Source organism: Salmo salar, chromosome ssa25, assembly GCF_905237065.1.
Source record: "Salmo salar chromosome ssa25, Ssal_v3.1, whole genome shotgun sequence".
NCBI lineage: Eukaryota > Metazoa > Chordata > Actinopteri > Salmoniformes > Salmonidae > Salmo > Salmo salar.
Window position 1 is genome coordinate 29,813,468 of NC_059466.1, and position 26,046 is coordinate 29,839,513.

The window sequence follows — 26,046 nt, forward strand, 5'->3', positions numbered from 1 at the left end:
AAATTAAGGAAATTATACAATTTTAAAAACATTACAATACATTCACAACAGATTAAGTCTTTCTGAATGGTTTCAGGTGCTGCCATCTTACCTTGTTGTTCTCCAGTTGCTGTTGATGTGCCTCCAGCTCTCCCTTCAGAGAGGCCAGCGTCATCATCTGAATGGCTTCCTGCACGCACGCACACACACACACACACACACACACACACACACACACACACACACACACACACACACACACACACACACACACACACACACACACACACACACACACACACACACACTTATTAATACACTACTTACGAGCACAGACACTACACATTCAAGGAAACCCCAACTCCAATGTATTACAGAACACTGTAAACACTCATTTGACTAAAGTAGTGTAGGAAGAGGTCCACTGGGACCTTCTCTGTCCTCCAGGTAATCAGGTCCCTCGGGTCTGACCTGTCTCTTGGCATCAGCCAGGTCTTTCTTGGTTTTCACCAGCAGCTGTTTCATCTTGGAGCTCTTATCCTCCCCCTGGTCCAGCTGGGACTTCAGACCCTCTGGGAGAACACACAGAAACAGGTTAGAAGAATGGATAACAGTAGAAAGACCATTGTTATAATGAATGAAACACAATAGAGACGTATAGGCTTTTGATTTGCAGTAAACTTAGATTGTTAGGGGTTCCTTGAGTGGCGCAGCGGTCTAAGGCACTGCATCGCAGTGCTAGAGGCGTCACTACAGACCCGGGTTCGATCCCAGGCTGTATCACAACCGGCTGTGATCGGGAGTCCCATAGGACTGCACACAATTGGCCCAGCGTCGTCCGGGTTAGGGGAGGGTTTGGCTGTCATTGTAAATAATAATTTGTTCTTAACTGACTTGCCTAGTTAAATAAAAAAGGTACAACATTTAAAAAAATATTTGGTGCTTTCGTTAGTGGGTTGGCTGTAAGGAAAGTATGTCAGTGGGGCAAATGGTAGGGATCAGTGTTTGTGGGTACCGATCTCCTGGTTGAGTGTGTCTTCTTTCTGTGTGTGTGTGTGTATCTGTGTTTTCAGCTCCTCCACACACACGTCTTTCTCTGACAGTTTGGTGTTGAGTTCTTTGACCAGGCGTTCATAGTCTGCCATCTCCATGTCCAACAACGTGCTCTGCTGGGCCTCCTGGAAGAATAAAACACACATGTTCACAACAGATACACACTGTAACATATAAACACACTGAATCCCATGTCTACACATATCTTAGTATGAGTTATGGAAAAGCAGCTTCCAGTGCTTGAGGGTAAAATGTTACTTTGACATCCTGCTAGATTCTGAGTGCTGTTTTTTAGGACTAGAGGCAACGCGACACACATCACGACACACAACATCACGACACACAACTCCCAGAGAAGGTTATAAGTAAGGGCTTTACCACCTCTTTATTTAAGTGGCCTTGCCGTGTTTGATGTGTGTGCGTGCGTGCGTGGGGTATTGTGTACCTTGATGTTTGATGTGTGTGTGTGTGTGTGTGTGTGTGTGTGTGTGTGTGTGTGTGTGTGTGTGTGTGTGCGTGCGTGGGGTATTGTGTACCTTGATGTTTGATGTGTGTGTGTGTGCGTGCGTGGGGTATTGTGTACCTTGATGTTTGATGTGTGTGTGTGTGTGTGTGTGTGTGTGTGTGTGTGCTTGTGTGTGTGTGTGTGTGTGTGTGTGTGTGTGTGCGTGCGTGGGGTATTGTGTACCTTGATGTTTGATGTGTGTGTGTGTGCGTGCTGCGTGGGGTAAAGTGTACCTTGATGTTTGATGTGTGTGTGTGTGCGTGCGTGCGTGGGGTATTGTGTACCTTGATGTTTGATGTGTGTGTGTGTGTGTGTGTGTGTGCGTGGGGTAAAGTGTACCTTGATGTTTGATGTGTGTGTGTGCGTGTGTGTGTGTGTACCTTGATGTTTGATGTGTGTGTGTGTGTGTGTGTGTGTGTGTGTGTGTGTGTGTGTGTGTACTGGTGTGTGTGTGTGTGTGTGTGTGTGTGCGCGCGTGCGTGGGGTATGGTGTACCTTGATGTTTGATGTGTGTGTGTGTGTGTGTGTGCGTGCGTGGGGTATTGTGTACCTTGATGTTTGATGTTTGGTGTGTGTGTGTGTGTGTGTGTGTGTGTGTGTGTGTGTGTGTGTGTGTGTGTGCGCGCGTGGGGTATTGTGTACCTTGATGTTTGATGTGTGTGTGTGTGTGTGTGTGCGTGGGGTATTGTGTACCTTGATGTTTGATGTGTGTGTGTTGTTCGTGGGGTATTGTGTACCTTGATGTTTGATGTGTGTGTGTGTGTGTGCGTGCGTGGGGTATTGTGTACCTTGATGTTTGATGTGTGTGTGTGTGTGTGCGTGCGTGGGGTATTGTGTACCTTGATGTGTGTGTGTGTGTGTGTGTGTGTGTGTGTGCTTGTGTGTGTGTGTGTGTGTGTGTGTGTGTGTGTGTGTGTGTGTGCGCGTGCGTGGGGTATTGTGTACCTTGATGTTTGATGTGTGTTGTGTGCGTGCGTGGGGTATTGTGTACCTTGATGTTTGATGTTTGATGTGTGTGTGTGTGTGTGTGTGTGTGTGTGCGTGGGGTATTGTGTACCTTGATGTGTGTGTGCGTGGGGTATTGTGTACCTTGATGTTTGATGTGTGTGTGTGTGCGTGGGGTATTGTGTACCTTGATGTTTGATGTGTGTGTGGCTGTGCGTGGGGTATTGTGTACCTTGATGTTTGATGTGTGTGTGTGTGTGTGCGTGCGTGGGGTATTGTGTACCTTGATGTTTGATGTGTGCGTGGGGTATTGTGTACCTTGATGTTTGATGTGGGTGCGTGGGGTATTGTGTACCTTGATGTTTGATGTGTGCGTGGGGTATTGTGTACCTTGATGTTTGATGCGTGGGTGCGTGGGGTATTGTGTACCTTGATGTTTGATGCGTGGGGTATTGTGTACCTTGATGTTTGATGTGTGCGTGGGGTATTGTGTGCGTGGGGTATCGTGTACCTTGATGTTTGATGTGGGTGCGTGGGGTATTGTGTACCTTGATGTTTGATGTGGGTGCGTGGGGTATTGTGTACCTTGATGTTTGATGTGGGTGCGTGGGGTATTGTGTACCTTGCGTAGCTGCTCCAGCTCCTGTGCAGTCTGCTGAGACTGCTGCTTCTGTCTGCGGAGCTGAACTGTCAACTCCTCTACCTCCTTCTGCAATGACGACAGCTCCTGGAGACACAAAACACGGTTATACTTGTGAGGACTTTTTGGGGACCAACAACTGATTCCAAATTCCAAATCCTATTTTCCCTAACCTTAAACATAACCCTTAAGTCTAAAATAGCTTTTTTAGAAGCGATGACTGGGAAAAAATTTCCTCACTTCTCTGAATTTTTGTTACTTTACAATTCTTGTGAGGACTTCTGGTACTCAGAAGAATAGTAAAACGTGTACACACATTTAGGTAATTTAGCAGACGCTCTTATCCAGAGCGACTTACAATCAGTGCATTGAACAAAAATAGTCCTCTCACACACACACCTTAGTCTTCTGTTCCTTCAGTAGTCTCTCAGCCTGCAGGTCTCTGTTCAGGGTGTCTGTCTGTCTGTGTAGCTCTGCTGTCTGTCCTTCCATCTGTCTCACCGTATTCCTCAGAGTCTCCAACTCGGTCATCAGGTCCTCTCTCTCCGACCACAGCTGTTCATGCTGGACACAGAACACACACACAATCAAACTTCACTCATGAGTTCCTGGCAAACACCAGTCCCCCTGGCCAATCCGCCAGCCAGGGAGACAGAATACACTTCAACAATAACATCAAATCAGGTAAACATATCTAACATAAAGACATCCAGGGATGTCTCAGATACTGTTATGAGTTTCTCTGTCTGTATTTCCAGTCTGTACTGTCCCAGGGGAGCTCTCAGCTCACACAGCCAAGACCAGCATCTGTCTCAGTAGACTGACACCGCCACAACAGCAGATGGAACCAGCCACTGGTTAATTTACACACACTCCGTTACTTCACAAGAAACAGACAATTAGGAAGAGAAAACTATAATCACAAGAAGAGGAAGAATGAAAATAATGAACTAACGGACAGTTTGTATTTGGACTGAGGGGGAAATTGTCAGTTTGGTTGAGCATGCTGGATGACTTCTGAGCATGGTTTGTGTGTGAGACTGTAGTGTGTTTGTGTTACCTGTTGTACTGCGGTGTTTAGTTGTTTGGTCAGCTCAGTAATCTGTTTCTCAGCTCCCTCCACCGTCTCTCTCTCCTTATCCAGCTGCTCTGTCTGCCTGTCGTAGTCCAGCTGCAAGTTCTGTAACACACACACTTAGTATTAAACCCATTCACTATTGAATAGGCGATGTGCAGCTTAATTAAGCAATAAGGCACGAGGTGGTATGGTGTGTTATTACGCACGACGCAACACGGAGTGCCTAGATACAGCCCTTAGCCGTGGTATATTGGCCATATACCACAAACCCCAGAGGTGCCTTATTGCTATTATAAACTGGTTACAAACGTAATTAGAACATTAAAAATACATGTTCTCTCAATATATAGGATCTGATATACCACTGCATGCAGCCAATCAGCATTCAGGGCTCGAACCACCCAGTTTATAATGCAGATTAACACCAGCGCATATATCAAGCTGCCTGTTCTACAGTGACTGGGTATTCAAACTTTATTTGTCACATGCGCCGAACACAACAAGTGCAGACTTTACAGTGAAATGCTTACATACAAGCCCTTAACCAATAGTGCAGTTCAAGAAGAGTTAAGAAAATATTTACCAGGTAGACTGAAGTAAAAGGTAATAATAAAAAGTAACACAATAAGAATAACGAGGCTATATACAGGGGGCACCGGTACCGAAGTCAGTGTGTGGGGGTACGGGCTAGTTGAGGTAATCTGTAGGTGGGGGTGAAGTGACTATGCATAGATAATAAACAGCGAGTAGCAGCAGTGTACAAAAGGGAGGGAGGGAGGGGGATCAATGCAAATTGTCCGGTGGCAATTTTATGGCTTGGGTTAGAAGCTGTTGAGGAGCCTTTTGGTCCTAGACTTGGCGCTCCGGTACCACTTGCCGTGCGGTAACAGAGAAAACAGTCTATAACTTGGGTGACTGGAGTCTCTGACAATTTTATGGGCTTTCCTCTGACACCGCCTAGTATATAGGTCCTGGGATGTCAGGAAGTTTGGCCCCAGTGATGTACTGGGCTGTACGCACTACCCTCTGTAGTGCTTTACAGTCAGATGCCGAGCAGTTGCCATACCAGGCGGTGATGCAACCGGTCAGGATGCTCTCAATGGTGCAGCTGTAGAACCTTTTGAGGATCTGGGGACCCATGCCAAATCTCTTCGGTCTCCTGAGGGGGAAAAAGTTTTGTTGTGCCCTCTTTGACTGTTTTGTTGTGTTTGGACCATAATAGTTAATTGGTGATGTGGACACCAAGGAACTTGAAACTCTCGACCTGCTCCACTACAGCCCCGTCGATGTTAATGGGGGCCTGTTCGGCCTGCCTTTTCCTGTAGTCCACGATCAGCTCCTTTGTCTTGCTCACATTGAGGGAGAGGTCGTTGTCCTGGCACCACATGGCCAGTTCTCTGACCTCCTCCTATAGGCCGTCTCATCGTTGTCAGTGATCAGGCACTGTTGTGTCGTCAGCAAACTTAATGATGGTGTTGGAGTCGTGTTTGGCCACACAGTCGTGGGTGAACAGGAAATACAGGAGGGACTAAGTACAGACCCCTGAGGGAGCCCAGTGTTAAGGATCAGTGTGGCAGACGTGTTGTTGCCTACTCTTAACACGTGGGGGGCGGCCCGTCAGGAAGTCCAGGATCCAGTTGCAGAGGGAGGTGTTTAGTCCCAGAGTCCTTAACTTAGTGATGAGCTTCATGGGCACTATGGTGTTGAACGCTGAGCTGTAGTCAATGAACAGCATTCTCACGTAGGTGTTCCTTTTGTCCAGGTGAGAAAGGGCAGTGTGGAGTGCGATTGAGTTTGCGTCATCTGTGGATCTGTTGGAGTGGTATGCAAATTGGAGTGGGTCTAGGGTATCCGGGAGGATGCTGTTGATGTGAGCCATGACCAGCCTTTCAAAACACTTCATGGCTACCGACGTGAGAGCCACAGGGCTATAATCATTTAGGCAGGCTACCTTCGTTTCCTTGGGCACAGGGGCTATGGTGGTCTGCTTAAAACATGTAGGCATTACAGACTCGGTCAGGGAGCGGTTGAAGATGTCAGTGAAGACACTTGATATAGTTGGTCTGCGCATGCTTTGAGTACACGTCCTGGTAATCCGTCTGGCCCAGCGGCTATCTGAATGTTGACCTATTTAAAGGTTTTTGTTTACATTGGCTACCGAGAGCGTTATCACACAGTCATCCAGAACAGCTGGTGCACTCGTGCATGCTTCAGTGTTGTTTGCCTCAAAGCGAGCATAAAAGGCATTTAGCTCATCTGGTAGGCTCGCGTCACTGGGAAGCTCGAGTCTGGGTTTCCCTTTGTAGTCCGTAATGGCCACATCCAACGAGCGTCAGAGCCGGTGTAGTAGGATTCAATCTTGATCCTCTATTGACACTTTGCTTGTTTGATGGTTCATCCGAGGGTATAGCGGGATTTCTTATAAGCGTCCGGATTAGTCTCCCGCTCCTTGAAAGAGTCAGCTCTAGCCTTTAGCTCGATGCAGATGTTGCCTGTAATCCATGGCTTCTGGTTGGGATATGTACGTACAGTCACTGTGAGAACGACGTTGTCAATGGACTTATTGATGAAGCCGATGACTGAGATGGTATACTCCTCAATGCCATTGGATGAATCCCGGAACATATTCCAGTCTGTGCTAGCAAAACAGTCCTGTAGTGTAGCATCCGCGTCATCTGACCACTTCCATATTGAGCGAGTCGCTGGTACTTCCTGCTTTAGTTTTTGCTTGTAAGCAGGAATCAGGAGAATATAATTCTGTTCAGATTTGCCAAATGGAGGGCGGGGGAGAGCTTTTCATGCATTGCTGTGTGTGGAGTAAAGGTGGTCAATGACTTTTTCTTCTCTGGTTGCACATGTGACATGTGACATGCAAATAGGTAAATATTTGGTAAAACTGATTTAAGTTTGCCTTCATTAAAGTCCCTGGCCACTAGGAGCACCGCTTCTGATTGAGCATTTTCTTCTTTGCTTATGGCCTTATATAGAGTTGGTTGAGTGTGGTCTTAGTTCCAGCTTCGTGGTAGTAAACAGATGGCTACGAATAGATAGTGTGGTCTACATCTTATCATAAGGTACTCTACCTCAGGCGAGCAATACCTCGAGACTTCTTTAATATTAGACATCGCGCACCAGCTGTTATTGACAAATAGACACACACCTCCACCCCTCGTCTTACCAGAGGGAGCGTCTCTGTTCTGCCGGTGCATGGAAAATCCTGCCAGCTCTACATTGTCCGTATCGTCGTTCAGCCACATCTCGGTGAAACACAAGATGTTACAGTTTTTGTCCCGTTGGTAGGATAATCTTAATCGTAGGTCATCAATTATATTTTCCAATGATTGCATGTTAGCAAGAAGAACGGATGGCAGTGGGAGTTTACTCGCTCCCCTACGGATTCTCAGAAGGCTGCCCGATTTGCGGCCACTTTTCCTGCATCTTTTCTTGACGCAAAAGGCAGGGATCTGGGCCCGATCCAGTGAAAGCAGGATATCCTTCTCGTCGGACTTCCAGTCCGCGGTGAGTAATCACTGTTCTGATGTCCAGAAGTTATTTTCGGTCATCCATTCAGGTGTAGAACAAAACTCCCATTAATTAAACACAGCAGAGTGATTTGATCTCTAATGGCTTCCAAAGCTAATTCATAAAGACAACCGTCTGATCCCATTTAATGTGGCTGTTGTGCATTATACTAACTGAAACACAAACAGAAAGCTCTCTGCTGAACAGACACACTTAGCAGTTATGGCCAGAAAGCTAGAGCATTGGGGGAAAAGCTACTGTTATTTTCCTCATCATCTCTTCAAGTGTTTTTTGCAATAAAACAGATTTGTACCACCGGCTAAATAAGCAATTCACTATTGATTTATGTGTTGTTCATTCTGTATAAGGTGGGGATGTAGTGAGGGGTCAGGGCTAGGGGTCAGGGGTGAGTAATACCTTGTATCCCTCTGCTCCATGGATGATGTCTTTCATTGAGCTGGTCACTCTCTCTCTCTCAGCCTTCAACACCTCCACTTCCTCCTTCAGAGACACAGCCTCTTTCCTGCTGGTGTCCAGCTCCTTCCTGGCTTTCACAGCCACCACCTTGAGCTTATTCATCCTCTCATCCTTCTCTTTGCTTTCCTTCTCCAGCAGGGCTGAGATGGAGGGATGAGACATCATCACACACAGATCATTGGAGGAATCAGTATCCCTCAATGATTGGCACTTTGTATCTGTCATTCTTAAATGAGCTTAATAAACATCTAGGCAGGTCTCAAAACAAACAATAATTACATGTTTTGTATTGCTCATCTGTCATAGTATTATTACACAGAGTTTCCTGTTCTGTTCTACACTGGACAGTAGTAATTAGGAACGTACCGATTTTCTCAGTGAACTCATTGGCTGTGTACTCCTCTGAGACAGGAGACGGGGCTGTAGACTGGTGGGGGGGGGGAGAGAGAGAGGGAGGGGAAAAGAAGAGAGGGGAAATCTGTAGAACTAATGAAAAATACCATAGCAGTCACTTTGACAAACCATGGCTTGGGAAAAAACAATCCCTTTATGTCCTTTAGATGGTGTGTAGATGTTTTGAAGGAAAGAAGCCAGAAGAAGTACTTACCTGTAAGCCAGCCATCTCACTTCTCAGCAGAGATATCACTGTGTCCTTCTCTGTTAGCTGCTGTTGCAGCTCTCTCCTCTCCTTCTCCGCCTGTTCTTCCTCCTCCTCTCTCTCCGTCTCTCTTCCCTCCTTTTCCTCCCTCTCTCTGTCTGCCAGTGTCTCTGTAGCCTGGCTGACCTGTGTCAGTAGTTCTTGGTTCTCTGTTCTCATCTTCTCATTGGCCAGTTTCATCTCCCTCAGGTCTTTCTGTAGAGCTTCAGTATCTCCCACCACCTCCCCCAGATTACTCTTCAGCAGGCTCCTCTCCTTCTCCAGCTCCTCTATACGAGCCTGCAGCTCCTCCACCTCTTCCCCTGGGCTCCCCTGCACATTCTCAGACCTCTCCCTCTGCACCTCCTCTAGATTACTCTTCAGCAGGCTCCTCTCCTTCTCTAACTCCTCTATATGAGCATGTAGCTCAGCCACCTCCTCTCTTTGGCCTTGACTCTCCTCCACCTCCCTCTCTCTTTCCTCCCACAGCCTCATCACCTCCATCTCTCTGTCCTGCAGTGCTGATAGTGTTCTGTCTCTCGCTGTGCTCAACACATTGACTGTCTCCTCTAACTCCTGAACAGCACTCTCCTTCATCTGTAGCTGAGAGAGGATCTCCCCGTTCTGCTTGCTCAGATCCTCCACTGAAGCCCTTAGCTCTACAGCTAACACTGTCTGCACCTCAAGAGATGCCTTTAGCTCAGAGGCTAACACTGTCTGCGCCTCTACTGAGTCCTTTAGCTTGAGGGCTAACGCAGTCTTCTCCTCCATAGACGTCTGCAGCTGCTCCTTCAGCCCCTCGGCTGCCTGTGTCTGCTCTAAGAAGCTCTCCAGCCTCTTCTCTAGGCCCTGGACCTTCTCCAGCAGGCTCTCTCTGTCTTCATCCAACCCTCTCACCCTCTCCACCAGACCATCTCGCTCCTCAGTAAGCCCTCTGACGCTCTCCTGTAGCTCCTGGACTGCAGAAGCCGCCTGTTCCTTCATAGCTTCATACTGTCTGGTGAAGTCCCCGGTCCTCTGACCAAGCTCAGTCTCCAGGCCTCTCAGGATGTCTCTGGTGTGTTCGTACTCAGCCACCGCCTGGCTCCTGTCTAGGGACTCGCACTGGGACCTCAGCTCCTGAGCCTGACCCTGCTGTTCTTGCAGGGTCAGGCTCTGGTAGGTGGCACCAGGGACAGGGCTGGACAGGCTCTGTCTGGGGCTGGAGGGGCTAGCTGGGCTGGCAGGTAGGCCGTCCACTGGGTCTCTCCGTGGGCCGCTCTGCTGGAGCTGAGTGAAAGCTTGAGCCTCCTGAAGGTCACGGTTAGGGGTTTCCGGGCTCAGAAGATCACAGTTAGGGGTCATACTTAGGTCAGGGGTCTCAACCTCCCGGGTCATCAGCAACTCTTCGATTTTAAACTGTAGTTCCTCCTTCTCCGTCTGAAACTCCTCCCTCACCCTCTCATGCTCCGCCTCCAGTTCAGTCTTCACATTGCCCAGGAAGGTCAGCTCGTCTTGCAGCATGGTATTCTGGGATTGCTGGTCCTCCAGGGCGGATCGTAGCTGTCCGCTCTCTGTCTCTCCATCACTGGCATCAATCTGACTTAAACCAGACAGCTCCAACATCCTGGCTATCCCTAAGCTGCGGCCGCTAGACTCCTCCTCTTCTTCCTGCACATCCTGCAGGAAGCTGTCATAACAAAAGGAAGAAGATTGGATTAATAAAGCACTTTTTCTAGTTGCTCAAAGCATTTTACTGTACATTGTATGAATTAGCTCGTCCATCAACAATGTGTAGCACTAGGCCCCACCTGTCTTTGAGAGCCAGCTGCTCACTGAGCTCCTCTTGGAGGAGTAGCAGTCTCCCTCTCTCCATCTTAAAGTCCTCTTCCAGAGCTCTCAGCTCCTCTTCATGTTGCACACTATGCTGAGCCAACTCCTCTCTCAGGTTCTCTACTTCCTGCTGGGCCTGAAAGGAAAGGAAAGGAAAGGAAAACACACACACACACACACACACACACACACACACACACACACACACACACACACACACACACACACACACACTTTATTGCAACATTTAAAGCAGGTGGTCTTCATCAACTATCAGCTTACAACAGTGTAAGGGTTTTTCTTTTGTGACATTTTTCATACACTACTTTTGAACTAACCTCTGTCAGCGCCCTCTGGTGGTCTTCTTGCAGCACTGAAGCCACCTGGGCGCTTCGCTCCAAGGCTGCAGCTAGCTCCGTCTGCAGACTCAGGATCTCTGACTCCAGGCTGCGGCTAACGGCTTCTACACTCTCGTTTGAGTGTTCCCTTTCTCTCTGCTTTTCTTTCTCTCTTTCGCTCTCTTTCTCTCTGTCATTCTCTTCTTTCTTCCTCAGAAGCCTCTGGAAGAATTCGACTTCTTCTTTGTGTTTGGCTTGGGATGAGTCTAGGCTCTTCTCCAAGGCTGCAATTTTCTTCTGGTGGTCTTCCTTGGCCTGGTCCAACTCTCCCAGCAGGGTGGCCAGTTTCCCTACTGCATCCTTGTCATATTCAACAGAAAACACAAAGTTAGAACTGGACTGGAACAAAAGGCTAAACACCCTGTAGTTATCAAGGGCCAGGGTAGGTGACTACTGGTCTGGCCTACACAGACAGATGCCATGGTCTGCTATAGTTCACCTGTTCCCGGTGCTTGATCTTCTCATTCTCCTTCCGCAGCAACACCACACTCTGCTGGGTCTCAGCCTTTTCCAGCAGCAAGGCACTCATCCTCTCGGTCAGCTCCTAGTAGAACAGAATGGAAAACACATTACTAACAAACACTTATGAATAAAATAGAAATGAACAGAACACCTTTACACTTCCAAAGCACTTCAGCAGCATAGGATTATACATTTTCTCATGTAAGATTTTAAGACCACAAACCTGTATGATGGAGTCACCTGAATTGCCTTTTGGCTGAGATTTGAGGTTATCAACCTCCTTTTCCAAATCTGTAATTTTTTTTATTGAGAAACAGAAAGGACAACAATAATTAAAAAAGGAAATCCAACCAGCTACTGTATTAATATTATCAACGATCACAACATTGAATGGTAAACCGTGGATAGATGGCAGCGTTCGCACAAAACTGAAAGAGCAAACCACCGCATTTACCCATGGTAAGGTGACTGGGAAAATGGTTGAAAACTAACAATGTATTAATTCCCTCCATAAGGCAATCAAACAGGCAAAACGTCAGTACTGAGAGAAAGTGGAGTCGCAATTCAACGGCTCAGACACGAGACATATGTGGCAGGGTCTACAATCACGGACTACAAAGGGAAAACCAGCTGCGCCGCGGACACCAACGTCTTGCTGCCAGACAAGCTAAACACCTTCTTCGCCTGTTTTGAGGACAACACAGTGCCACCGACACAGTACGCCCCCAAGGACTGTGGGCTCTCATTCTCCGTGGCTGATGTGAGTAAGACATTTAAGCATGTTAACATTAGCAAGGCTGCCGGCCCAGACGACATCCCTAGACACGTCCTCAGAGCATGTGCAGACCAGCTGGCTGGAGTGTTTTTACAGCTGTCCCCACTTGTTTCAGGATGTCCACCACTGTTCCCGTACCCAAGAAAGCAAAGGTTACTGAACTAAATGACTATCGCCCCGTAGCACTCACTTCTGTCATCATCACCCCCACCAACCCCTCTTTTTACGCTGCTTCTACTCTCTGTTTATCATATATGCATAGTCACTTTAACTATACATTCATGTACATACTACCTCAATTGGGCCGACCAACCAGTGCTCCCGCACATTGGCTAACCGGGCTATCTGCATTGTGTCCCACCACCCACCACCCCCTCTTTTACGCTACCGCTGCTCTCCGCTCATCATATATGCAGTCACTTTAACCATATCTACATACTACCTCAAATCAGCCTGACTAACCGGTGTCTGTATGTAGCCTCGCTACTTTTATAGCCTCGCTACTGTATATAGCCTGTCTTTTTACTGTTGTTTTATTTCTTTACCTACCCATTGTTCACCTAATACCTTTTTTGCACTATTGGTTAGAGCCTGTAAGTAAGCATTTCACTACGGCGCACGTGACAAATAAACTTTGATTTGATTTGAAGTGCTTTGAGAGGCTAGTTAAGGATCATATCACCTCCACCTTACCTGACACCCAAGATCCACTTCAATTGGCTTACCGCCCCAATAGATCCACAGACGATGCAACCGCCATCGTACTGCACACTGCCCTATCCCATCTAGACATGAGGAATACCTACGTCAGAATGCTGTTCATTGACTATAACTCAGCATTCAACACCATAGTACCCTCCAAGCTCATTATTAAGCTCTGGGCACTGGGTCTGAACCCCGCCCTCTGCAACTGGGCCCTGGACATCCTGACGGGCCACCCCCAGGTGGTGAAGGTAGGAAACAATACCTTCACTTCACTGATCCTCAACACAGGGGCCCCACAAGGGTGAGTGCTCAGCCCCCTCCTGTACTCCATGTTCACCCATGACTGCATGTCCAAGCACACCTCCAACTCAATCATCAAGTTTGCAGACGACACAACAGTAGTAGGCCTGATTACCAATAATGAGGAGCCAACCTACAAGGAGGAGGTGAGGGCACTGGCAGAGTCGTGCCAAGAAAATAAACTCTCCCTCAACAAAACGAAGGAGCTGATAGTGGACTTCAGGAAACAGCAGAGGGAGGAGCACGCCCCTATCCACATCGACGAGACCGCAGTAGAGAAGGTGGAAAGCTTCAAGTTCCTGGTCGTACAAGTCACTGATGATCTGAAATGGTCTACCCACACGGACAGTCTGGTGAAGAAAGCGCAACAGCGCCTCTTCAACCTCAGGAGGCTGAAGAAATTCGGCTTGGCACCTAAGACCCTCAGAAACTTTTACAGATGCACAATTGAGAGCATCCTGTCAGGCTGTATCACCGCCAGGTACAGCAACTGCCCCACCACCAGGTACAGCAACAGCCCCGCCCGCAACCGCAGGGCTCTCCAGAGGGTGGTACGGTCTGCCCAACGCATCACTGGGGGCACACTGCCTGCCCTCCAGGACACCTACAGCACCCAATCTCACAGGAAGGCCAAAACGATCATCAAGGACATCAACCACACGAACCACAGCCCATTCAACCCACTATCATCCAGAAGGCGAAGTCAGTACAGGTGCATCAAAGCTCGGACAGAGAGACTGAAAAACAGCTTCTCTCTCAAGTTCATCAGACTGTTAAATAGCCATCACTAGCCGGCTACCACCCAGATACTCAACCCTGCACCATGGAGGCTGCTGCCCAATATACACTACCAGTCAAAAGTTTGGACACACCTACTCATTCAAGGGTTTTCTTTATTTTTACTATTTTCTTCATTGTAGAATAATAGTGAAGACATGCAAACTATGAAATAACACATACGGAATAATGTAGTAACCAAAAAAAGTGTTAAACAATTTTTTTTTTAAATGTCAGATTCTTCAAAGTAGCCACCCTTTGCCTTGATGACAGCTTTGCACACGCTTGGCATTCTCTCAACCAGCTTCACCTGGAATGTTTTTCCAACAGTCTTGAAGGAGTTCCCACATATGCAGAGCACTTGTTGGCTGCTTTTCCTTCACTCCGCGGTCCAACTCATCCCAAACCATCTCAATTGGGTTGAGGTCGGGTGATTGTGAAGGCCAAGTAATCTGATGCAGCACTCCATCACTCCTTCTTGGTCAAATAGCCCTTACACATCCTGGAGGTGTGTTTTGGGTCATTGTCCTATTGAAAAACAAATGATAGTCCCACTAAGCGCAAACCAGATGGGATGGCGTATCACTGCAGAATGCTGTGGTAACCATGCTGGTTAAGTGTGCCTTGAATTCTAAATAAATCACAGACAGCGTCACCAGCAAAGCACCCCCACACCATCACACCTCCTCCTCCATGTTTCATGGTGGGAACCACACATGCGGAGATCATCCGTTCACCTACTCTGCATCTCACAAAGACACGGCAGTTAGAACCAAAAATCTCACATTTGGACTCCAATGCTTTTGTTTCTTGGCCCAAGCAACCGTCTCTTCTTCTTATTGGTGTCCTTTAGTAGTGGTTTCTTTGCAGCAATTCGACCATTAAGGCCTGATTCACGCAGTCTCCTCTGAACAGTTGATGTTTAGATGTGTCTGTTACTTGAACTCTGTGAAGCATTTATTTGGGTGGCAATCTGAGGTGCAGTTAACTCTAATGAACTTATCCTCTGCAGCAGAGGTAACTATGGGTCTTCCTTTCCTATGGCGGTCCTCATGAGAGCCAGTTTCATCATAGCGCTTGATGGATTTTACGACTGCAGTTGAAGAAACTTTAAAAGTTCTTGACATTGTCCATATTGACTGACCTTCATGTCTTAAAGTAATGATGGAGTGTTGTTTCTCTTTGCTTATTTGAGCTGTTCTTGCCATAATATGGACATGTTTTTTTTAACCAAATATGTCTATCTTCTGTATACCACCCCTACCTTGTCACAGAGTGTGCAAAGCTTTCATCAAGGCAAAGGGTGGCTACTTTGAAGAATCTCAAATATAAAACATATTTTGATTCATTTAACACCTTTTTGGTTACTACATCATTACATGTGTTATTTCATAGTTGTGATGTCTTCATTATTATTCGACAATGTAGAAAATAGTAAAAATAAAGAAATGTAGTTTAAATGTATTTGGCTATGGTGTATGTAAACTTCCGACTTCAACTGTATATACTGTAGTCTATTCTACTGTATTTTAGTCAATGCCACTCCAACATTGCTCGTCCTAATATGTATATATTTCTTTATTCCATTCTTTTACTTTTAGATTTGTGTATTGTTGTGAATTGTTAGATTCTACTGCACTGTTGAAGCTAGGAACACAAGCATTTTGCTACACCCACAATAACATCTGCTAAATATGTCTATGTGACCAATAAAATGTGATTTGATTTAAATAATGTATGACAGATGCATCATGTACCTGCACATTTGGACTTCATCTTCTGTATGGCAGCCATCTGCTTCTTGGCAAACTTGATGAGGTCATCTTTGGACAACGTGTCCAACTTCAAAGAGGTAACAATAAGACAAAGTGGTAAGTGTAAGTCAAAGAAGTAACAGTAAGACAAAGAGGTAAGACATAGAAAGCATTATGTGCTGCACCTTTGACTTAGCGGTGGCACCTGGAGGAGGTGAGGCCACAGACTCTGGGCTGGTGTCCTGCTGTTGTAGAGATTTTTTTTTAACATAAAACAGGATACAGGTATGACACATACACACACCTTGTTCAATATTCGACTGAATTGTAGTTGACAACTGCCAACTAACTGAATGATCTACATATCACATTTGATCATACATTACTAGCTACTCATTATTATTTTCTAGATAAGTCAGTTATAATTTAACTACAATTCATCACGGATTTGACACTGCTCTCGAACCCCCCCACACACACACACACACACACACACACACACACACACACACACACACACACACACACACACACACACACACACACATACATACATACATACATACATACACACCATTCCTTATGCACCAATCTCACTTTTGCAGCTTAGGCAAACACTAAAAGAAGTGAGGAGTAGGTATCACGTAACTAAACTCATCTAGCTAAATAGCTAGATTTCTTTGCCTGGTGATATGGAAGCATGTGAATACTTCTGGATAAGGAAACAACTAGCTAGTTTACTGTAACGTTCGCCACGGACCTTAATAGCTAGCTAACTACACCAGTAATTTTGGCAAGATGTATGACAACTAAAAAGTATTGTTAGCAGCTCAGTAGGCAGTAGTATCGCATATAGTTTATTACAATGGTGATTAAGTTCTCATCACTAGTGTTAGCTATGGCAGCTAGCCAGACATGCTACAATCACTTCCTTGTCGTTAGACCAAACTTACCTCCATCTTGATCGACGCAATTTAAGTACCCAATCGTTAACGAAATCGGTAGTCTGTGTAACTGAATATCTGATATGTGTTCTTAAATTGCACGGTTACTGTACGATTTGAAAACGAAAGGATTTCAATATTTTGATGCTCTCCAATGCTTAGCTTCAGTTCATTTCCGCTTCAACCAACGTACATACGTCACAACGAACGTAGGTCTAATCTTCTTCCTCTATGGTATATTGACGATCACACAATTTAATGTGCGTCCCGCCACCTACTATGCGGGATGGAAACAGGAATCCCAAAAAAACGAAATAAACTACCAAAAAACGACCCCAAAAACCGATAAATAAAATAAGCTAAATCAAACAACTTTTCTGTAAAAAAATGTAACAGATCTGATCCCTACACAGGCTCAAGGGGAACCTGGGAGGGTGGGTCTTCCGGGCCAGTACCCTTTGCATGTCTTCAGATGTAAAATCCTTGAGTCCGAAAAAGTTTTCTGCCGCAGCCAGAGCTAGTGCTGTACAGTTTTTAAAAGTGGCATTTCTCCATTCACCGAGCGGGTCAGACACCGGGCACCACCACACCAGGAATTCTCTTCAGGTATTCAACCTGAACATCTGTCGTCACCACTGAGATGACTCCTTTGATGGGTGCTCTACTCCAAAGTTCAAAACAGAAAACTACTGTTGTCTGGATTCTTTTGAGGCTCACTGCAATCTTCCTCTGTTCTTCAGAAATACAATTAATCAAAATAAGACCATTACTGGTCTTATTTATGTGAAACATGTACCTATTCTGTTTAGCCTGAGAAAAAAACAGGGGCAGGCCCGGCCCTTTTTTTTCAATTAATTTGCGTTACCTAGTCCCATGTACAGAACATTAATAGTTTCTCGCATCCCAAACAAACACACACCTTCACTGATTGAAGTGCACTAAAGACTTAAAGTTAATAAAGTTAAGTTGTTGGTGTACTGTATTTAATGGGAGTATTTAGGATGTACAGTTTATGTTTAGCATATGTATATATTTTCCCTTTCTGTAATTTACATGATTTCCAGTGTTCTGTTTGTAACACTCGATTCGATGGTCACTAGACCATATGCTATATGTTATGAATTAAACTCATATCTGTTTATACTAGTTATTTATGCCATGTCAAAGCCTGCAGCTTTGATATGTGCTGAGAGAAGGACAGTGTACCGTCTAGCCATACTCCCAAGTACTTGTATGAGGTGACTACCTCAAGCTCTAAACCCTCAGCAGTAGTAATCAAACCTGTGCGGAGAGGGGCATTCTTCTTACCAAACCACATTACCTTTGTTTTGGAGCTGTTCAGAACAAGGTTATGGGCAGAGAAAGTTTGTTGGACACTAAGAAAGCTTTGTTGTAGCTCGTTAAACACAAAATCTGGGGAGGGGCCATCTGAGTATAAGACTGTATCATCTGCATATAAATGGCTGAGAGAGCTTCCTACTGCCTGAGCTATGTTGTTGATGTAAATTGAGAAGAACGTGGGGCTTAGGATTGAGCTCTGGGGTACTCCCTTGGTGATAGGCAGTGGCTGAGACAGCAGCTGTTCTGACTTTATACACTGCACTCTTTGAGAGAGATAGTTAGCAAACCAGGCCAAAGACCCCTCAGAGACACCAATACTCCTTAGCCGGCCCACAATAATAAAATGGTCTACCGTATCAAAAGCTTTAGCCAAGTCAATTAAAATAGCATCACAACTTTGCTTAGAATCAAGCGCAATGGTGACATCATTTAGGACCTTCAAGGTTGCAGTGACACATCCATGATCTCTGCGGAAACCAGACTGCATACAAGAGAATAATATAGACATCAAGAAAGCCAGTCAGTTGATTATTGACAAGTTTTTCCAATACTTTTGAAAAACAGGGCAAAAGAGAAATTGACCTATAACAGTTAGGATCAGCTTGATCTCGCTCTTTAAATAAAGGATGAACCGTGGCTGCCTTCCAAGCAATGGGAACCTCCCCAGAGAGGAGAGACAGGTTAAAAAAGGTCAGAGATAGGCTTGGCGATTATAGGGGCAGCAACTTTAAAGAAGAAAGGATCTAAGTTTAAGGAGCTCCTTTAGCACCTCGGACTCAATGACCTCCTGCAAGGAGAAACTTTGTAGCGGGGCAGGGGAAAAAGAGGGAGGAGCATCGGAGCTAGTTGCATTAGAAGGGGTGGGAGATGAGGAAATGTTGGACAGGCAAGGAGGCATGGCTGAGTCAAATAGGAATCCTGACTTAATGAAGTGGTGATTAAAGAGCTCAGCCATGTGCTTCTTGTCGGTAACAACCACATCGTCAACTTTAAGGGACATGGGCAGCTGTGAGGAGGAGGGTTTATTCCCCAGGTATTTAACCTTTTTCCAGAACTTCTTGGGGTTAGACCCACAGAGAGAGAACTGCTCCTTAAAGTAACTAAGTTTGGCCTTCCGTATAGCCTGAGTGCACTTATTTCTCATTTGCCTGAACGAGAGCCAGTCAGCTTGAGTATACGTGTGCTGAGCCTTTTGCCAAATGGAATACTTGAGGTGGAGTACTTGAGGTGGAATACTTGAGGTGGAGTACTTGAGGTGGAGTACTTGAGGTGGTGCTGAACCTGTTTTTAATTCTCATTTTCTTTATGGGGGTGTGTTTGTTAACAAAACCACTGAAAATATCAAAAAAGAAGGTTCAAGCATCTTCGACAGAGGGGATCAAGCTGATTCTTTACCAATTTACAGAGGCCAGGTCATGAAGGAAGGCTTGCTCATTACAGGTTTTTAGCTAGCGTCTATGACAAATCAGGACAGGTCGTTACTGAGCAGCCATTACGAACACAGGCAGTGATCACTAAGGTCATTACATAAAACCAGACTTATACCTATCGAGCCTTTTCTGGGTGTTTGGACCTTGAGGGATTGGTAATAATCTGAAAAAGATTTAGGACTTGGTCAGGTGGTTTAAGCATGTCCCAGTTTAGGTCACCTAGCAGGACAAATTCAGACTTAGTGTAAGGGGCCAGGAGAGAGCTTAGGGCAGGTAGGGTATAGGCCGGTGCTGATGGTGGACGATAACACCCAGCAACAGTCAACAAAGAGTTATTTGAAAGTTTAACGCTTAAAACCAGCAAATCAAATTGTTTGGGGACAGACTTGGTGGAGACAACCGAGCACTGAAGGTGTTCCATGATAGAGATTGCCACTCCACCACCTTTGGACGATCTGTCTTGCCGAAAAAGGTTATAACTAGAAATGTTAACATCAGCGTTCAAAACACTCTTTCTTAACCACATCTCAGTAATGACCAACACATCTGGATTGGAGCTGTGAACCCACACTTTTAATTGATCAATTTTAGGTAATAGGCTTCTAGTGTTAACGTGCAGAAAACCAGGCTTTTATGAGAGCAGAAGTCAGTGAAGCAGATATCAGAGCACAAGTCAGAATTGGGGTTAGCAACAGTAGATGGGCCAGGGTGTACATGCACATTTCCAGATATCATCAGCAGTAATACAATCAGGGCATGGCAGAGGACAGGGAGAGCTCTGCAGTGTTGATTTTTTATGACATTTGAATGTGCATCAGATGGCAACAAGATCATATTGTACAGCAATTTCATCAGGTAACATGAATACAAAGCCGGCGAGAGGTGGTTAGAATAGGATGGGAGGCCAAGAGTCCGTGTAACCAATAGAGAGTCAGAGTCCTGAGTGTGGGAACAAAAATAGCCTGTGCCACGATCGGGTAAATAAGCAAGTTCATAGTCAACAAAACATGCAGGAGTCATGAGGCAAATAGCATAAAGCACAAGAAAAAAATATAGACTAGGGGCTAGCCATTGTAAGTTCAAGGAGTCACTCGCCCCAACAGTGCATGTGTGCTGGATGCGAGCGAAAGCTCGGGAGAGAGGGGTGACTGTGGCGGAGGTTACCTGTACCAGACACGGGGAGACAGGACAGGGCAGACGGTGAACAGATCGCCAGGTGGAATCCCAGCAGTAGTGCAGCAGGCAACGGGAGTCACACCTGCTTCGGAGAAGCTTTTTTCGGGTAGGCAGATTCCTTGTAGAAAATCCCAGCTAGCTACCTAACGTAGCTAGCAAGTCTTTGTCCACCGTTTTTTTCCACGTGAAAAAGGAGGCTGTTAGCTAGCTATATCTCTTCAGTTTCAACGAATGGTCCTTTACGGCGTCCAAACAAAGTTGTCCGGTGGCTGTTGTATTGTGGAGATTACGAGGAGGATATCTTCTGATGTGATCAAAGCAACAATATTGTTTCTTATTGAGGTAATTTACAATTGAAGTGTCCTGGCTGCATATCAGTTTAACATAGAGATGAATCCAGGGGGTACTGAATTGTAATGACCTCTGCAAAGAGGGAGGGGGCTTCAAAGGCCTTTTCATTTGGGTGGGGGAGTCTGTGAAAGGGCTTTGACACCTTTCACTTCACACCTCAGCTCTAATTGAAGTTGCAGCCGGATCTGTTCTGTTCTATCATGCTTGTTAGCCTTAACTTAGTATTCAGTCCTTATAAAGTAAAATATACCATTGTAATTTATTAATTTAAAAGAGTGACCTGAGTTGGTTTCAGTGTGTTTTAATCATTGAGTATTAATAAAGTGTATTAACCCTGCATGGCTGCAAGGTAGAGAGAGAGAGTGCGAGAGAGCTGGAAGTAAATTAGATTCCTGTAGGGATGGAGAGCATGAGTAGGCGTAACGGTATAGCTAAATGGCATTAAAGTAATGATTAACTGCCAGAATTGTCACCATGGTCATCTTACTGCTGCTAAAACAACTCAAAATATATATTCTTGGCTGTATAGGCCTGTGTGCTGGCTGACCAACAGGCAGGTGTCTTCACTAACATTTTCAACCTGTCCCTGACCGAGTCTGTAATACCAACATGTTTCAAGCAGACCACCATAGTCCCTGTGCCCAAGAACACCAGGGTAACCTGCCTAAATGACTACCAACCCGTAGCACTCACGTCTGTGGCCATGAAGTGCTTTGAAAGGCTGGTCATGGCTCACATCAACACCATTATCCCAGAAACCCTAGACCCACTCCAATTTGCATACCGCCCCAACAGATCCACAGATGATGCAATCTCTATTGCACTTCACACTGCCCTTTCCCACCTGGACAAAGGGAACACCTACATGAAAATGCTATTAATTGACCACAACTAAGCATTCAACACCATAGTGCCCTCAAAGGACCCTGGGACTAAACACTTCTCTCTGCAACTGGAACCTGGACATCCTGACGGGCCCTCCCCAGGTGGTAAAGGTAGGTAACAACACGTGTGCCACGCCAATCCTCAACAAAGGAGCCCCTCAGGGGTGCGTGCTCATTCCCCTCCTCTACTCCCTCTTCACCCATGACTGCATGGCCAAGCACAACGCCAACACCATCATTAAGTTTGCAGACGACACAACAGTTGTAGGCCTGATCACTGACAACGATGAGACAGCCTATAGGGAGGAGGTCAGAGACCTGGCCGTGTGGTGCCAGAATAACAACCTCTCCCTCAACGTGATCAAGACAAAGGAGATGATTGTGGACTACAGAAAAAGGCGGACCGAGCACACCCCCATTCTCATCGACGGGGCTGTAGTGGAGCAGGTTGAGAGCTTCAAGTTATTTGGTGTCCACATCACCAACAAACTATCATGGTCCAAACACACCAAGACAGTTGTGAAGACGGCACGACAACGCCTATTCCCCCTCAGGAGACTGAAAAGATTTGGCATGGATCCTCAGATCCTCAGAAAGTTCTACAGCTGCACCATCAAGAGCATCATGACTGGTTGCATCACCGCCTGGTATGGCAACTGCGCGGCCTCTGACCACAAGACACTACAGAGGGTAGTGCGTACGGCCCAGTACATCACCTGGGCCATGCTTCCTGCCATCCAGGACCTCTATAACAGACGGTGTCAGAGGAAAGCCCATAAAATTGCCAAGGACTCCAGCCACCCTAGTCATAGACTGTCTGAGTCAAAAAGGCTTCTTAACAGCTTCTACCCCCAAGACATAAGACTCTTGAACATTTAATCAAATGGCTACCCGGACTATTTGCATTGTCCCCACCCCACCACCCATTTTTACGCTGCTGCTACTCTCTGTTTATTATCTATGCATAGTCACTTTACCTCTACCTACATGTACTTATTACCTCAAATACCTCGACTAACCGGTGCTCCCGCACATTAACTCTGTACAGGAGCCCTCTGTGCTGAAACCCCCTGTATATAGAACAGCCTCGCTACTGTTATTTTATTGTTGCTCCTTAATTATTTGTTATATTTCAAATATATATTTTTATTTCTTAAAACTGCATTGTTGGTTAAGGGCTTGTAAATACACCTGTTGTATTTGGCACATGTGACAAATACAAATTGATTTGATTTGATTTGATATTGAGAGGCATCATTCTTTGACAACTGTGTGATAAAAGGATAGCAGTATCTGTAACTTAAAAAAATAACTTACCTAAATGTTCAATATACTGTAACTGTAACAGAGCAAATGGCCTACATGGGCCTCCCCTCTGACCATGGATGAACACCGCTGACACGAATGTTCAGAATATATGGAAATGTCAAAAACGTCTTTACATTCCCAGGAAGAGAGGAAGCACTAAGGAAGATTAAAAGGGGTCAGAACCTCGCAGAGAGGAAGGGCTGCCAAGACGTAGCTCATTAGCACACTCAGTCCCAACATCACAACTCCCATACATGAACACACCTGTAAATGTGCTCTGCACCATTTAAAACAAGTTCATTAAAAGACATACTAAAACATTCAGAACAAACATATCAAATCAAATGTATTTATATAGCCCTTCGTACATCAGCTGATATCTCAAAGTGCTGTACAGAAACCCAGCCTAAAACCCCAAACAGCAAGCAATGCATGTGAAAGAAGCACGGTGGCTAGGAAAAACTCCCTAGGAAAAACTCCCTAGAATGGCCAAAAACCTAGGAAGAAACCTAGAGAGGAACCAGGCTATGAGGGGTGGCCAGTCCTCTTCTGGCTGTGCAGGGTGGATATTATAACAGAACATGGTCAAGATGTTAAAATGTTCATAAATGACCAGCATGGTCAAATAATAATAATCATAGTAGTTGTCGAGGGTGCAACAAGCACGTCCGGTGAACAGGTCAGGGTTCCATAGCCGCAGGCAGAACAGTTGAAAATGGAGCAGCAGCACGGCCAGGTGGACTGGGGACAGCAAGGAGTCATCATACCAGGTAGTCCTGAGGCATGGTCCTAAGGCTCAGGTCCTCCGAGAGAAAGACAGAAAGAGAGAAAGAGAGAATTAGAGAGAGCATATTTAAATTCACACAGGACACCGGATAAGAAAAGAGAAATACTCCAGATGTAACAGACTGACCCTAGCCCCCGACACATAAACTACTGCAGCATAAATACTGGAGGCTGAGACAGGAGGGATCAGAAGACACTGTGGCCCCATCCGATGATACCCCCGGACAGGGCCAAACAGGCAGGATATAACCCTACCCACTTTGCCAAAGCACAGCCCCCACACCACTAGAGGGATGTCTCCAACCACCAACTTACCGTCCTAAGACAAGGCCGAGTATAGCCCACAACGATCTCCGCCATGGCACAACCCAAGGGGGGGCGCCAGCCCAGACAGGAAGACCACGTCAGTGACTCAACCCACACAAGTGACGCACCCCTCCCATGGACGGCATGGAAGAACACCAGTAAGCCAGTGACTCAGCCCCTGTAAAATGGTTAGAGGCCGCGAATCCCAGCGGAAAGAGGGGAACCGGCAAGGCAGAGACAGCAAGGGCGGTTCGTTGCTCCAGCCTTTCCGTTCACCTTCACACTCCTGGGCCAGACTATACTTAATCATAGGACCTACTGAAGAGATAAGTCTTCAGTAAAGACTTAAAGGTTGAGACTGAGTCTGCGTCTCTCACATTGGTAGGCAGACCATTCCATAAAAATGGAGCTCTATAGGAGAAAGCCCTACCTCCAGCCGTTTGCTTAGAAATTCTAGGGACAATTAGGAGGCCTGCGTCTTGTGACCGTAGCGTACGTGTAGGTATGTACGGCAGGACCAAATCGGAAAGATAGGTAGGAGCAAGCCCATGTAATGCTTTGTAGGTTAGCAGTAAAACCTTGAAATCAGCCCTTGCCTTAACAGGAAGCCAGTGTAGGGTGAGAGCCAGTAGATAAGATGAGAGCACCCCTCCAGCTAGGATGGAGTCTGTCACTCCTCAACAGGCCAGGCTTGGTCCTGTTTGTGGGTGAGTCCCAGAAAGAGGGCCAATTATCTACAAATTCTATCTTTTGGGAGGGGCAGAAAACAGTTTTCAACCAGCGATTGAGTTGTGAGACTCTGCTGTAGAGCTCATCACTCCACCTAACTGGGAGGGGGCCAGAGACAATTAATCGATGCCGACACATCTTTCTAGCTGATTTACACGCTGAAGCTATGTTGCGCTTGGTGACCTCTGACTGTTTCATCCTAACATCGTTGGTGCCGACGTGGATAACAATATCTCTATACTCTCTACACTCGCCAGTTTTAGCTTTAGCCAGCACCGTCTTTAGATTAGCCTTAACGTCGGTAGCCCTGCCCCCTGGTAAACAGTGTATGATCGCTGGATGATTCGTTTTAAGTCTAATACTGCGGGTAATGGAGTCGCCAATGACTAGGGTTTTCAATTTGTCAGAGCTAATGGTGGGAGCCGTCGGCGTCTCAGGCCCCACAACGGGAGGAGTAGAGACCAGAGAAGTCTCGGCCTCCGACTCCGACTCACTTAATGGGGAGAACCGGTTGAAAGTTTCTGTCGGCTGAATAAGCGACACCGGTTGAGCATTCCTACAGCGTTTCCCTCCAGAAGCCATGAGAAAGATGTCCGGCTGCGGGGACCGTGCGAGGGGGTTTATACTAACGTTACTATCTGTACTTACTGGTGGCACAGACGCTGTTTCATCCTTTCCTACACTGAAATTACCCTTGCCTAATGATTGCGTCTGAAGCTGGGCTTGCAGCACAGCTATCCTTGCCGTAAGGCGATCGTTCTCCTGTATATTATAAGTACAACGACTGCAATTAGAAGGCATCATGTTAATGTTACTTAGCTTCGGCTGTTTGAAGTCCTGACGAACCATGTCCAGATAAAACCTCCGGGGTGAAAAAGTTGAATGAAAAAAGTTGAGTGAGGGAAAAAGTAAAAATATACGGTAATGAAAAAGTAAAAACCGTCAGGTAGCAAAGTAAGATCGGCAACAAAA

The 26,046-nt window shown here is 46.1% G+C and overlaps 1 protein-coding gene across 4 annotated transcripts in view; it reads right to left on the minus strand.

Moving 5' to 3' along the window:
• LOC106586531 (GRIP and coiled-coil domain-containing protein 2) overlaps positions 1-16,977 on the minus strand; it is a 30,105-nt gene extending 13,128 nt beyond the window's left edge. For 2 of the 4 annotated variants that reach the window (XM_014173931.2, XM_045707694.1), the window contains exons 1-16: positions 16,773-16,977; positions 16,005-16,064; positions 15,823-15,907; positions 11,732-11,799; positions 11,486-11,590; positions 10,987-11,346; positions 10,627-10,784; positions 8,807-10,505; positions 8,566-8,626; positions 8,140-8,339; positions 4,183-4,302; positions 3,522-3,686; positions 3,105-3,209; positions 995-1,157; positions 451-551; positions 92-169 (exon numbers count right to left, since the gene is read on the minus strand). In XM_014173931.2, coding sequence (XP_014029406.2) covers positions 92-169; positions 451-551; positions 995-1,157; positions 3,105-3,209; positions 3,522-3,686; positions 4,183-4,302; positions 8,140-8,339; positions 8,566-8,626; positions 8,807-10,505; positions 10,627-10,784; positions 10,987-11,346; positions 11,486-11,590; positions 11,732-11,799; positions 15,823-15,907; positions 16,005-16,064; positions 16,773-16,778 — 3,534 coding nt within the window. In that variant the 5' untranslated portion in view covers positions 16,779-16,977. Of the gene's footprint in view, positions 1-91; positions 170-450; positions 552-994; positions 1,158-3,104; positions 3,210-3,521; positions 3,687-4,182; positions 4,303-8,139; positions 8,340-8,565; positions 8,627-8,806; positions 10,506-10,626; positions 10,785-10,986; positions 11,347-11,485; positions 11,591-11,731; positions 11,800-15,822; positions 15,910-16,004; positions 16,065-16,772 lie in introns of those variants that run through there. The other 2 variants (XM_014173932.2, XM_045707695.1) reach the window with 2 other exon arrangements.
• Positions 16,978-26,046: the final 9,069 nt, after the last annotated feature.